The 14,113-nt window shown below is 51.1% G+C and overlaps 1 protein-coding gene across 1 annotated transcript in view; it reads right to left on the reverse strand.

Moving 5' to 3' along the window:
• Positions 1-13,086, reverse strand: part of ITGA11 (integrin subunit alpha 11) — a 110,003-nt gene extending 96,917 nt beyond the window's left edge. The window contains exon 1 of the mRNA XM_079129577.1: positions 12,779-13,086. Within this exon, the coding sequence (XP_078985703.1) occupies positions 12,779-12,830 (52 nt within the window). The 5' untranslated portion in view covers positions 12,831-13,086. The remainder of the gene's footprint in view (positions 1-12,778) is intronic.
• Between the last annotated feature and the right edge of the window lie 1,027 nt (positions 13,087-14,113).

Below are 14,113 nucleotides of genomic sequence, written 5' to 3' on the forward strand. Positions count from 1 at the left end.
GGTCTCTGTATCACACCAACTGCACAGGGCGCTGTTTACATTGTAGTTGATGTAAGTTATGCAATGCGCGACCTGTATAGCTGTACGTGGTGGTCCTGCCTACTCTGATCCTGACCACAGGCCATTTCAAAAGGAGCTGAAATGGGTAGCTGGCATACTAACCAACTCAAGGAGCTCAGACAGTTTGGTTTCAGTCTTCCAGTTCCTAAACTTGTGTACCACTTGTCATGGGTGTATGGATCAAGAGCCCTGGGCATCCAAGATTAGCCCCAGCTCCGAGAGTGTTCGGGCAAAGTAAGAGCAAGACAAAGCCCAAGATATGCAATTTGTGGCAGGGCTTTCCCTTGGAAGAGAGGAAGTAGGGTAATAAGGACCCAGAGAACTGACGGGCCAGTCTGACCCAGCTCTTTGAATGTAAACTAAAAAAGGAACCGTGGGGGCCCTTCCCTTCCAAGTCAGTGGGGCTCGCCCTACCATGGGTACCCACACCCATCTGAAAAGTTTTCTGGCTGCTCAGGGCTCAACACAGATGCACCAGATGCCACTGCCTGGGCTCGGTGTGGTGGGGCACTGGGGAGTGGAAGTGTTTCGGTTCTCTGATGGTCATGCAGAGGTCCTTCCAGTCTTCAGTATTGGGCCGTCTTTCCTGGTTGCAAAGCCATCTTAATTGCCTACTGCCACTGTAGGTCCTTAAAGGTGTCGAGGGCCCCAGGAGTTCATCTGCCTTTGCTAGAAATTGAAGGACTGCCTTGCGAGGTGGTAAGTTTCCCATCTTTGGAGGGTGGCAAGCCATAGATGGTCCCTTGTCTGGATGTTCAGACTCTGTTAGGATGTCTGGGTGCTGGGTGCTGGAACTCTCAGGGGCCTCTGAGACCCAAGACTAATCTTGGATGTATGGATGAGCAAGGGCCAAGCCTGCACTGTGTCCACCTGTGCACTAGAGCAAATTGTTTTAAAATAGAGTCCCTGTTGTTAACTGCTTGTTCATGCACATAAGGCTTTATAACCAGAGCCAAAGATCTGGCTCAGGAAATGTCCATAGAAGCACGGAAGCATAACCCCTAAAGGGTTTTTAGAAGCATGAAGGCCAAATGTTTATTTTAGAAGTGACTGAATGGAAGTCTTGAGAGGGCACGTGACTCACTCAAATTTGGTACCAGAGTCCAATCTTGACCCCGGGGCCCTCATCTTGACTCCAGGGCTTTGCCATTACCTTAGGCTTGAAAGTCCTATTAGTGAGAGATGGAGACCAGCCCCGCTTTGTAACATTCAGGGTTGGACTAGATTGTCCAGCTGGGCTGAGTTATGGTTCCTTTCAAGCAGCCTCTAGTGAGTAATCTCTAAGCAGTGGCGCAGGGGTAGGGGAAAGCGGGAGTCTACTGCTCTGTCAGGCCTGAACTCCTCTGTATGAATGAATTTGCAGGAGTTTTCTCACCTAGAAAACTGAGCAGAGCCCAGCCTGAAGAGAGGGCACTAGCTGGCACACACTTCTGGGACAGTGTCAAGTGCTTATGAGGGGTGTGTGGGCAAGAAGGTGCAATGATTCCCAGGGGAAGAGAAAATGAGAGAGAAGGAAGTGAACAGAGCCCATTACCCAAGGGATCCAGGCAGCCTTGTGAAGAGCAGGCGTGCTGCTGATAAGACCAGACAGTGAAGTCCACAGAAATATGATAGTTGTTTTTTTTTTTTTTTCTTTTGGCAGTGGTCTAGGAGGGCTTCCTGGAAGAGGAGGCCTTTCTAGAGTTGCCAGAGTGAAGAAAAGCAGCAAGTTCCTCCCTTCTTTAGCCTCTACTAAAAAGATTTGTTGGTGAGGGTTTTTTTTTTCCTTCTTTTGTAAGAGCAATGGACTGATTTGGACTCCCCTCAGGTTCCATGTAAAAAATTCCTTTGCCTTCATGAGTGGGTACTTGGGAAGGCTCCTTCTCCCTGGCCTACCCTCAGCAATGGAGACCAGCCTAGTGGGGCCACCCAGACAGCAGCCAGAAACAGCATGGGACTGGCTGCCTGGGGGTGGGAAATACTCCTGGGCCTTCCCCTAACACAGGCCCGGCACAAAAGAAAATGGCCTTCCCAATGCCTGAACACCTGCCAGCTTCCCCAGGGGCTCCACAAAGAGTCCCAAGGAGCTGCTGGCCTTTGAGAAGACCTTGACCAAAGCTCCAAGGAGAAAGCACCAGGGCAGCCCTGGAATCACCCCAGGGAGATGGGACAGTCCAGGTCCATTTCATAACGAGTCCCCCAGTCACACCTGACCCCCACAGCACTTCAGTTCTGGGTGATAGGAACGCAGGAGATTTGTCCTTCCCACCCAGAGGAACCCAGTGTTCCCATGGTGAGAGGAGTTTAGGTTGAACAAGAGGGAACTTTAAAACTTGATTACACATGTATTTATTTAATGGGTGTTTTAAAATTACAAGCAAATCATATTCTAGATTTTTCCAGCACTTATTGCTTGGGATGAGGTTCTGTGAAAATACTGAGTTGATTTAAGGTTAACATTAAAGAAAACCATTAAAGGAAAGTAATCAAGGGGTTACACAGATACAACCAGAATTGTGTGCATGAAGAAGATGGCTTTGGACTGGGGAGTGCTTGCCTACGAAGCATGAAGCCCTGGGTTTGATTCCTAGTAACACACACACATACACAAATAAACAAGAAACAACAAAAAATGCAACAAAAAGTCAGGAAAGAAGATGGCCTTCCAGATGATCAGATCTAGGTTTGGGTTCTGGTTGTCTTGATTAGCAACAGTCATTTGACCTCTCAGAATCACAGTCCCTGGAATCAGACTGCCTGATTTGAATGCAAAGCTGTGACTATCACCTGGGTGATCTTGTCCAAGTAACTTAACTTCTAAGTTAGCTAGTGTTGCTGTTAATATTTGTTGAGCGTTCCATTCCTGCCAGACGTTTTGTTATTGGGTAGTATTTCCAATTTTATACTAACTCTACAAGTCAGGATTACAAGGTAGCACTGTAATTTTCATTACACAGTCTAAAGAGAGGAAGTCACTTGCTCAAGGTTACACACTTAATAAGTGTCAAGGCCAATATCGAAACTCCATGTCAGTGGAACATGCTCTTAATATGGACTTTTTGGGCTCAGACCCAGTCTTTCCATCTGTATGATGGAGTTCCTGTCATATACTAAAGCACCACAGAGGATTCATGTCAGAGAGCTCCCAGAGATTGGTCCCTAACCTGGGGTCTGTGCTCAGCCCCTGCCAGCTTCTCCAGGCACTTCCAGCTCCTTCTTGGGTACCAAATAACATGGCTACCTTCTGCAGTGTATGGTTGATGTCTGAATCACTACCTTTTGTGGGAAATGAGGCATCTGAAACTTCTGCTCCACCCTCACTTCTTGCCTAGGAAATCACTATACACCTAGGTTTCCACTGTGTAAAACCAAGTGTGATGTGGACCAGGCTGGGGGGCAGGGGTGGGCATTAGAGGGTGGGTTTACGATGTGCTAGATGGGATGCAGGCCGATCAACACTGAAAAGAGAGGAAAGAGCAGAGACCATCTTGGGGACAATTTGACCACATTCAGGCCTGCCGGCAGGGCCTCTCATGAAGCCTGCCAGGGCCTCTGCCCCTGGCTGGCCTCTCCGTCAGCAGCAAGCACATTCCACAGCTGATGTTTGGCTTGTGGTCTGGCCTGGTGCTCTCGATGGTTTCTTCTGCTCTAAAAGGCTTTTAAAACCAGAATCTGAGTTCTCCTTAAGTTTGGGGCATGAATCACTGCTTCTGGGCCCAAAAAGGGGATGGGGGACAGAGGCTCCATGCTATGGGATGCTTGCTCTCACTCAGGCCCGGCTGTATGATGGCTACCGGTCAAAATGCTCAGAGTTAGACTGGCTTCCAACCTCCCAGCAACATGCCAACTGCCTCCTCCTGCCTCACAAACTCCACCAGGGCAATGTGTCCAGAACTGACTCCATTTCCCCTCCTTGAACCTCCTCATCTCTGCACTTTCCTCGGGTCAGGGGCACCACTTGCCTATCACTTGGGCTGGGATTTAGTCCAGTGGTAGAGTGCTGGGTGCTTCCTATCATTCCACCTGCTTGCCACTGTCATCCTGTCACGTGTACCCTCCTCAGGAAGCAGCTCCAAATGTAGATTAGAACGTGTCCCTACCCTCCCTCAGAACACTTCAACGGCTCCCATCTGCTGATCCAAATGCTCTAGTTGGCATTTGGCTTCTTTCTCAGTGGCTTTAGCCCACAGCTGCATTCTTGCAGTTCCCCACAGTACATGCCCCAGCATCCTACTGACCCACCCTCAGGTGCTTTGCTTCAATATACTCTCTACTCACCTCCTTTGCTGACAAGTAAATCCTTCTTGAAAAAAAAAATCTGTCTCCCACCCTTCCAACCTCAGAGTCCTCCATCTGTAGCTATCTTATAAGCTGTATTACTTCTTCCCTTGTATTATTATTTATCAAGTACAAGTGCAAAGATATTTCAGACTTCTGTCCTGCCCTTAAATGTCTCTGTTTCCTTGACAGGTGGTTCTTCCATTCATTCACTACATGGCACCTGTTGTATCTAGCACTGTGCAAGAACTCAGGGTGCAGTGGTGGATCTGAGACGTGGCATCTGCTCTTAGCATAATGGGGAAGGTGTTCAGGCAGGCGAAATACTGTTTGGTGAGCAAGAACTGGATACTTTGAGATCACATGAGGGGGCCCAGGGTTTGACTAAAGGACCCGAGGCTTTTAGAAGGCCAAATGGAGATCTGAGGAATCAGTGGAGGTAGCCAGGAAAAAGGAGGGGCAGGGTTGAGAGGGCTACAGGGGACAGTCTGAGTGCAGGCTGGAGGCAGCTCTTGTGTTTGGGCACGTTGGAGAAGCTCAGTCTGGATGGGGTGCTGTAGGGCTGAGCAGGTCCGTGCCTGTGGTCCTGCAAGCAGTGAGTCCTGATGGAAATGAGGGCCAGCCATTCAAGATCTGGCTAGATTCGTTCAAGAGTCCAGACTTAACCCAAAGGCAGAAGGGAGTCACTGAAGGTTTAAGAAGGCATAGCATACACTCAGGTTGTATTTTAGCCCCACTTTAGCTGCTGTTGAGAAAGATTTGGACAGATGGGGGCAAGAGGGACTGTGAGACCTGAGGTCAGGGTGGGGCCCTGGGGCAGGTCCTAGGCTCCTCCACTCTGCCCCCCAGGCCAGTGGCTCTTTCTCCTTAGTGAAGCATTGCTTCCTCACCTAATCTGGCTTAGCTTTGCCAGTGCCCCATCAAAATCAGAAGCTTCACCTGAACACTCAACAAACATCAGTGCGACCTAGAAACGACTTAATGGCCCCTTCCCACCCGGCTGGAACCTCCCCCATCCTCCGCCCCTGTGCTGCTCAGAGGCCTAGGGGCAGCTCTGACAGGGACCCTCAGCCAATTTGACCTCCCCCAGCTACTCTTTGATTGTCTTGATTTTCCCACGTGGTGCCACATAGTGATCAAGTAGCTTATGGCCTAGTAGGGGACAGTGTCACCAACGAATAACTCCCCAATCACTGAATCACACCCCTAAATTTCACTGAGCGCTCAGCTTCTCAACCTGACTCAGGCGTTACGTGCAGCCCTGCCCGGCCACGGAAGCCACCCAACTTCAGGCTGGCAGCACCAGAGGGGACTCCTGCCCAGGAGCACTAGGTCATCTTGGATTACTACTGATGTGCTGTGGGGCCTGAGCAATTTGTTTCCTTTCCCTGGATGACCTTTTCTCCTCTGCTTGATTGGCAGTTGGGTTTCGGTTACATCCGTGAGCCTCAGCCTAGGCTGCCAATAGAATTTTGGGGGATCTTAAAAATCCCCACTGCAGGGCCCTGGTGGAGTGACAGTGCATGGGGGCAGGGCCCAGGCAAAGGCTCTGCTTCATGCCATCATTCCCACTTCCACCAGGGTCGAGGACAGCCCTTTAGTGCCTCCTAGCATGGATCATCCACCATCCCATGATAGACCCCGAGGGGGCCTGAAGTGGGCAGGTAAAAGGGACCCAGTTCTTCAGAAGAATTAGCCCAGCAGAACAACCCACTGCAAGCCCTGGGGTTGTGGAAAGGCCAATACTGCAAGTCCTAGCTTCTCAACGTTGCCAAGGTGGCTGCTCCAGAGCCCAGCATCACATTCTCAGAGGTCCTCCAAAGATTCTCAAAGTCACTGGAGACAGAAGTGTCTCTGGGATTTCAGGACTTCAAAATGATCTGTGTGCCTTTAGAGCTGCTCCATGGACACCCCTGCCCTCCATGCACACCAGCACCTCGCATGAGCCCTGCATCAGGGATCTGTGGACTGCTCCCCACTCCCACATTTCCCAAGGCAGAGGCTATGTCGTATCTAATTTGGAATCTCCAGAACCTGAGGTGCCTGGGCTACATGGGTGCTCAGAACATGTTGCTGAAATAGACAAGTCACTCAGTTCTTCATCTGTAAAGTGGGATCATGTGTCCTTCTTGCTAAATGATAGACCTGTAGGCAGGACATGTGAGCAGGGCTGGCTTCAGGGACATGTGACTATGCAGTAGCTGAGGGACCCAAATTCAGGAGTCCTCACTTTTGGCTTAATGCTCTACTGTGAACTTCTTGAAATTTTCTATAATTTTAAAACAAAGGGCCTCACGTTTCCATTTTGCAGTGGGTCCTGCAAGTGGTGTGAATGAACTTGGAGAGGAACTCTGTCTGCTAAGGGACTTGATGATCACCACCAATCACTGACTATGAGGGAAAAGAGCAGCCCCAGCACAAGGAGAGGAAATGGAGACTGTTTTGTGGCCTTCCTAGAAAGAAGAGGAGGTGAGGGCCTGGGAATGGACTAGGCTGAGAAGGAGGATAGTGGAGATTAGGGACACCCCAGAATGATTACAGTGACCTTGCATGACTTGACTGCCACCAGTGTTGAAAAATCTTATGATAGATTATTATTTCTCTGACCAAAGTATTATTTATTCCTTAAGTTCCCCTGCTGGGTGTAGCAAATTAGTGTCTAAACCTCACTCTTGGTCAGAAGACCTAGTCCTGAGTCCCCATGTGATCTTGGGAAAATCACAGGAAATCAGTACCTTTAGGAGCCTCAGTCTCCCCATCCATCTAATGGGCACATCCTCTCCTAACAGAGGAAGGAACACTCTTTGCAGACTGTTGGTGGGATGTGCACCCATGAGCCCATTTCATGATTTTTCCATGGCTTTCTTGAGGCCCAGACCTCTGATCTATAGAGAAGAGACGGACTGTGGAAATCCACAGGGTCAGGATTTCTGGTAGTCTGGCTCAGCTGGGTGATGCTGCTGGTGGGGGAAGAAAGCTGTGAGTCCCAGCTTCAGAGGCAGGAACCCCTTCTCTGTGTCATCCTGTTTCGAATCCTGAAGCGTGTTGCTATAGCAACTTCCCCAACTCACCCACATGCCACGTAGAAAAACCTCTGCCCGCTTTAGAGCTGCACCATCCAAGCCACAGACTGGGTTCCTCTACCTTATAGGAAGAGGTTGTCTGTCAGTGACAAGGGCCAGGATAGGGCGCTGATTGGCTGGACCCCTGCCTCCCCTGTTTCCTTTGCCCTTTTCCTATTGTCCTGGTGCCTGAAGTGCCCTGGTACCCTCTTTATTCCTTTGGCTTAAGGCACAGCCCGATTAAAATGCAAATCCCTTTGGGTAGGACACTTTGAGTTGTCCTTACTCATTAGCACTGACCAGCATGAATTAACTCATTAGGCCTGAAGCTCAGAGCAGGTTCTGATTAGGGGAATGGAAGCGGGCAGGGCAGGCTGGGGAGGAGAATGGGCTGAGTGGGAACCCTTGGGCAGTCAGTGTCCCAGGATATCAAGGCACTTGGGGCAAGTGGTCGAGCCCCTGTGGGTTCTGATCTGTGGTAGCGAGAAGGAGAGGATCTCAGGCCACGAGGTACCTGTGAGGACCCCGTTTCACCAAGCCAGCATCTTGCATGGAGGACTCAATGTGTAACTGAGTCTGAAGGGGCAGGCACCCCGCTCGTGGGCGGCGAGGTTGATTGTTGGCACCCTGATTTCATTTTCCCTGAAGTCAGCTCCTTTGCCAGAGCCCCATGGTGTCCCTCTATGCCTTCCAGGCCCATTTTCCAAAGAGAGAATGTATCGTGTATGAATCAGAGCTGTGGCTTTGGGGTCAGGCAAATCCTGACGCTGCCTCTTAACTTTATCCACATGGTCTTGGACTGTTCATTTTTCTTCACTCCTGTACCCTGGAGATCATAGTAGTGACTTCATGCCGTGGTTGCAAGGTCTAACTGAGATGTGAGAAAGTGTGTGCACAGCAAATGATAAGTGACCGAAAGGATAAAAACTGCTCTGTGATCTGAGAGCTTCCTGGAAGCCAGATGCTGCTCTGTGCGTGTGATATGAATGAATCACATATGGGTCATTAACCTGAGCATGGACTTGGGAAGTTATTCTACCCATTTTACAGCTGAGAAAACTGAGCCCCTGGGGGGCTTATCCAGGGTGACCCAACTAGAAAGGATTCGAATGCAGGTGACCTGGCTCCTGAGCCTTGCATGCACTGATTATTGCTGCTGCTTGGTGAGGGTACCAGGTCAGTGTTCAGGTGAAGGGAGAACTGAGAGAGGGCGGGAGGGGATTAGTCCACTCCGACTTTTCCTTCCAAGTGAGATTTCACACATCTTAGTCTTAAGTATCCAATGTGAAAACACTCCACTGAACTTTTTGGTGCTCATTTCCTTTGGGTTTACAAGATGACCCATTCTAGGCTCCCCCAAACCTTTCTCCCTTCACTGGGAACAAACTCCTGGGATTTCAGTTGGTTAGGATTGACACGGTAAAGCTGGGGACAGTCCCACCTCACCATGGCTCACTATAGCAAGCTCTCCATGCTAAGGGTGCGCGAGTCTTGAGCTCACAAGTGCTTCAGGGAAAATATTGTGAATGACTACAGATCCTGGTGAGAGCCCTAGATTTGGGGGTAGGGAGCGGAAGGGGCACGCAGTGAGTGGCAGAGATGTCATTTTTTGAAGTGCACTGGAACATTTTTAAAGCTTGTTTTGTAGCTGGCCTTCTCGGAGTCGGCCAAAGGCCACCGTCTGGGGAGGATCATGACGACGCCTCCTTGCAGGCACACTCCAACAATGACCAAATTTGACTCCAAAGGAAGATTGAAGTCTGTGGTGAGATGATAGTACCCCAGATCGAGTCTCGTGGAGAGAAAAATGAATTTCTTAAATTCTTCAAATGAACTCCCTTCTGCATAGTAAGAGCCACGCCAAGCCAGCTCAGAGCTCGGTTTTCTCCTAAGCCTAAGGGTTGTGGCAGGCTGAGGGGGTTGAGGAAGAAGGACGTGCCCTGCTGTTGGGGAAGAGTGAGGAGGGAAGCGAGGGAGATTCAGAGAGAGCAAGGGTGAGGGGAGACACTGAGTCCCTCCAGGGCCCACAGACCTGTGTGGGTGGGCTGGGAATGATGGGAAGGACAAGATTTGCATCCCAACTTTGGGGGTCCATGGTAGAGATGAGGGGTATGGTGGGTTCTCACGGTGGTCAAGACTTTAGGCCAGGTCCTTGGAGGGAGGGGCTGGGGAGGCCTTGGCTTATTTTGGCTCCTGGCATATATCAGAAAGAGGGCAGGCTCCACCCCATCTCCTTAGAACCCCAGAACCTCCATGCCATGTGCCTCAGCTCACAGTGCCTGAGGGTCTCGACCAATAATCTCCTAGCAAGTAGACAAAGGGGAGGCAAAGTGACACTGACAAACTGCATCTCCCAAGTTAGAGAAGTTTGGTTTATTTAGAGTGCTTGCATGTGTGTCTCCTCTGAGTCTCCAACAGACTTCCCTTAGACTTCTCTTACAGACTTGAGTTTGAAAGGTATGTTTCTGGCAAAAGGATGATGATGATGGAGAAGAAAGAACTTCAGTGAGTGCTTAATATGTGTCTGGCAATTTCCCAGCATGGTATGTAAATATGTTTATTTGATCTTCATGATAACTTTGTAAGTTCTAGTATTATCCCCACTTTGCAGGAAATTGAGGCACAGAACCATGTAGTAATTTGCTAAGGGCAGATAGCCCTAACTGGCAGAGCTGGATCACAGCAGTGAGACTCCTGAGCCTTCACCCCCACTTTGTGTCTGATCCTGTCTTGTGTCTTTATGGAGTTTGGCAGATAACAGGTGCTCAGGTGCATTTTTTAAAGAATCATCACCCTTACTACAGATGTATTGTGATTGAAAGTTCTGGTCAATGGATCTACTCTCTCTATCAACCATAAATGCCTCTGGACTTTTTAAAAGAGGCTTTCTTGTTAGCTTTGTCTACCCCATCATCTTGTCCACTCTGCAGCAGGATCTCTGAAAAGGTAGAAGCTCTGAACTCAAAATTGTCTTAGTGACAACTCACTCCCAACCCGGCCTCTAGCCAGTCCCTGTTCCAACCAAACTGTGCCACCACCAGTAGGCAAGTTTCTTGCATTCACTTGACGTTGCATCTACTTGACACACAGGTGACAAATCAATATCAATAATGCCCTGGTTCCTGAGGAATGGACCCAATGACCCCTGAGATCCTTTTGGTCTATAGAGTCCAGACTGACCAGTGTCATCTCTGTGGATTTAAAGTATCCACCTTTTTCCCCCTCTTTAGTACTCTAAAACATGAACAGTCTCACTTTAAGTCACACCCACTCTACACACTCTTTCAGAGTTCCATTCAAATTACATCTCCTCTTCCAGGAAGTTGCCCTTGCTTATTCAACTGACATTGAACTTCTCTCATCTGAATAGCCCCAAGTTTCTCTGCTCTGTTGCCTCCCTGGCACTTCTATTTAGCTCTCCCTGGTCTTACTTTGTCCTCGGCTATGGGCAAGGCCCAGATTGCACACATGCTTAGACCCTACCCCCAGCTCCTTGCAAGCAGATGTCCGCTGTTTCAACATTGATTGATATGTTTAATGAATCCCATATTTCAAGAACCCAAATTGACCAGACATAACGGAGGAGTGGTTTTCTCCATATACAGGGAACTCTGAGTCACAAATTCTGTGTCTTCAGAGGCTCTTTAATGCCACTGTCCTTTACCACCTCTTTCTTGAATGACAACAACATTAACAACCATTGACTGAGCCCTACTGTGCACCAAGCCCAGTGTTAGCTTTCCTTACTTTGCTTCACTTACTCGACTCTACAACTTTACCAACTCAGATTTCTACCTCCATTGTTCCCAAAAGGAAACCTGTTGGAGAGGTCACAGAACCAGTGCAGGGCTGTATAGACATGGGCCATGGAGCCGGAACTGAAAGCCGGGTCTGATTCCAAAGCCTTTTTGCTCTTAGCTTGCTTAGTTGAGACTATCTCTAGCTTGGAAGGCAGCCATTCCATCTCAGGTTATGGGGCAACATATCTGGCACACAGGAGTGGGTTCCTTTTCCTGTGACTGGATTTCTAGTGATTTAAGGACAGTTCCTGATGTCACCCTTCTCCCATCTAAATCAGCTAGAGTGGGTTCTGCCCCTGTAACTAATTTCTAGGTGTTTGTCGGCCTGGTGGCAGCTCTTCCCTGCCTTTTCCCCAAATCCAAACTTCACACATTAATGTTCGTTTTAAACTGTCACTCTAAGATCTAAACTGAACCCCTCAGCTGGAAGCCCTTTCAACTACAGGACCTCCCAGAAGTTTGCTATACAACGACAGGAGGGCGCACTTGTTTCCTATGGAGTGTGCAGACTGGGGAGAGGGTTGGAGAGTCTTCACCTGCGCTCCCAAAAGGCACCTCTCTCGCTGCCACCGCGTCAGATCCCACTACTGGCTCCAGCGAAAGTCTGGAGCCACGCCGAAAGGGAGGAGAGTCCAGGCGCCCACACCCGGTCAGTGCTTCAGCTGGCGCTGGACCTTGCAGGAGCATTCCGCCACGCAGAAGAGGAACCCCGAAAACTTTCTCCCGCCACAAAACAGCGCCGCTGGCGGCCGCCCAGTGTGACCCGGGATTGTGCCAAGGCCTGAGATTAGGTGCCCTGTGCGGAGAGCCCAGTTCTGGTTTCTGCCGGACTCTGGTTCCCAGCCGCGCCCCGACACCTGGAGTACATTAGGCGGCTACGTGCGTCTCGGCGACTGCGGCTTCCCGGGATTATTGAATAATTGCATAATTCCGAGCGCGGGTTGTGGGGGCGCTGCCCTATTCCTACCCGGGTGTCAGGTAACTTTTCCCGAGGTCCTAGTTTGCGGGTTTGTGCCCAACCGCCCGTGCCCCGGGCAGATCAGGGCTTACTACCGACGAGGGGCCGAACGCCCTGGGGTCGCTCCACAATCAGAGGAATTCTCGGCAGCTTTTCGCTCCCGGGCCTCCCACCCCAGCCTCCCGGGCTGCGGCGCCTGACTCTCCAAACTCCGGGATGCTCCCCTACAGCCAGGCAGGAGGGCAGCCGAGACACCCTCGCCCGGCGCGTCGGGTTCTCTTTCCCAGTCCGGAAAGCGCGCCTTTCACGCTCCTGTGATGCCGAGTTCCCCCAGCACCGTCCTCCGGGACCCAAGGCGCCCGGCAGAGTCACCAGCCCTCGGCTCTTTTCAACTTAAGCCTCTTCAACTTTTCCCAAACACACCGAACTGCGGGCTCTAAGTTGCCTCCGCGCTACTCGCTCTTTTGCTGAACTTGGAGTCCTAAACGGCAGTCAGTTCCCAGGGGACCCACGACCCCAAGAACAGCCAAGGACCGACCCTAGGAGGCGCATCGTGTCCCTCTCCTAGCATCTGGATCCGAGGCCCCAGCGGGCCAGGGAGGGACTTCCGAGGACTAGGGAAGGCAAGCGGGGACACGTACCTGGCCACAGGCTGAGCGCCCAGGCCACCACGAGGCCCCTGGGCAGGTCCATGGCCCGCAGCGCTGCGGCGGGTTGCGGGCACAGAGCGGCGGCGGAGGCGACAGGCCAGAGCAGCAGCCTCCTCAGTGCGGCGCCAGGAGCCTGCACTGCGCTCGGCGCCCGCTCCCTGACAGCCAGCCGAGGCGGCCCACTCCGAGGAAGTGGGAGGGCTCGAGCCGCGGGGAGGGGCGCGCGGCCACCACATGGGCTCTGGCTCCAGGCCAGTCTCGGCCCCTCTGCCACCTGGGCAGGAGGCGTACAGAGGCCACGACGTCCTCGCCACATCTGGTCCTCTCCACATCTGGTCCTCTCCCCCTTGGTCGACACCCACTTCCAGGAGCTAGCTAGTGAGGCGGTGTACCACCTGCCTCCCTGCCACCATCACCAAATCAGGGTCTGCTGAGGAGAGTGATCGACAGTCCCCTCTCCCAGAGAAAAGAACTCCACGATGCCCAGGGGGAGACTGGAGGTGACCCAGAGACACCTTTGGTTTCTCCCTTGGACAAGCAGAGTGGATGTCCCTTAATCATGAACTCCAAGATTTCCTTGCTGGGTCTTGTGACCCTGGAATAAATGCAGATCCTCCCTCCCTCCTCCCCAGCCGCCACACTTGAGCCATGTCAAGACACCCAGGAGGACCTGACCATTTTAACACACCATTTATGCTTTTCTTTGGAACTCAGACACCTTCCTTCCCAGCCCTTGTAATAACAGACAATTAACTTCAGTGCACATTTATTGCAAAAGCTTTTAATCAGGCCCCCGGGGCCACAGTTGTGGGTGTGGTGGCTGGCCTTCCCAGCAGGGGAGGAGCAGAGGCAGAGGGCAGGATAGCCAGTGGGTGGGGAAGATGGAGCAGAGGACCTGTCCCTTTCTCAGGAAGGCCTTCCTGTGCCCTTCCTTGTCCCCTATCCCCACTCTTCAGGTCCTTAGACACATGCTCATCTTTTCTTTCTCTCATCTTGTCTTTACTGTCAGAAACTAGACACCAATTGATGGAATCATTTGATTAACTTCTCTCTCCCTGAAATCTGTATGTGGTTCCCAACTGAGTACTCAGTTCGTAGCCCCTGGGAACAGAGGAGGTGGGTGGACGGATGGATGAGTACGGGGGCATATGGGTAGACAGAGGGCGGAGTTTTCAGTCTAGGAGAGATTGGAAGGCTTCCTGGAAGCGGTGACATTCAGGCAGGGTGTCTGAGGATGAGCTGGGTTTTGAGAAGGCTTGACTTCACATGACTATAGAGGTGGGCATTGTGTCTTCAACAGAGTTCCTTTCTTGGTAGTATCCTGGC

This window comes from Sciurus vulgaris (assembly GCF_902686455.1).
Source record: "Sciurus vulgaris genome assembly, chromosome: 2".
NCBI classification, from domain to species: Eukaryota; Metazoa; Chordata; class Mammalia; order Rodentia; family Sciuridae; genus Sciurus; species Sciurus vulgaris.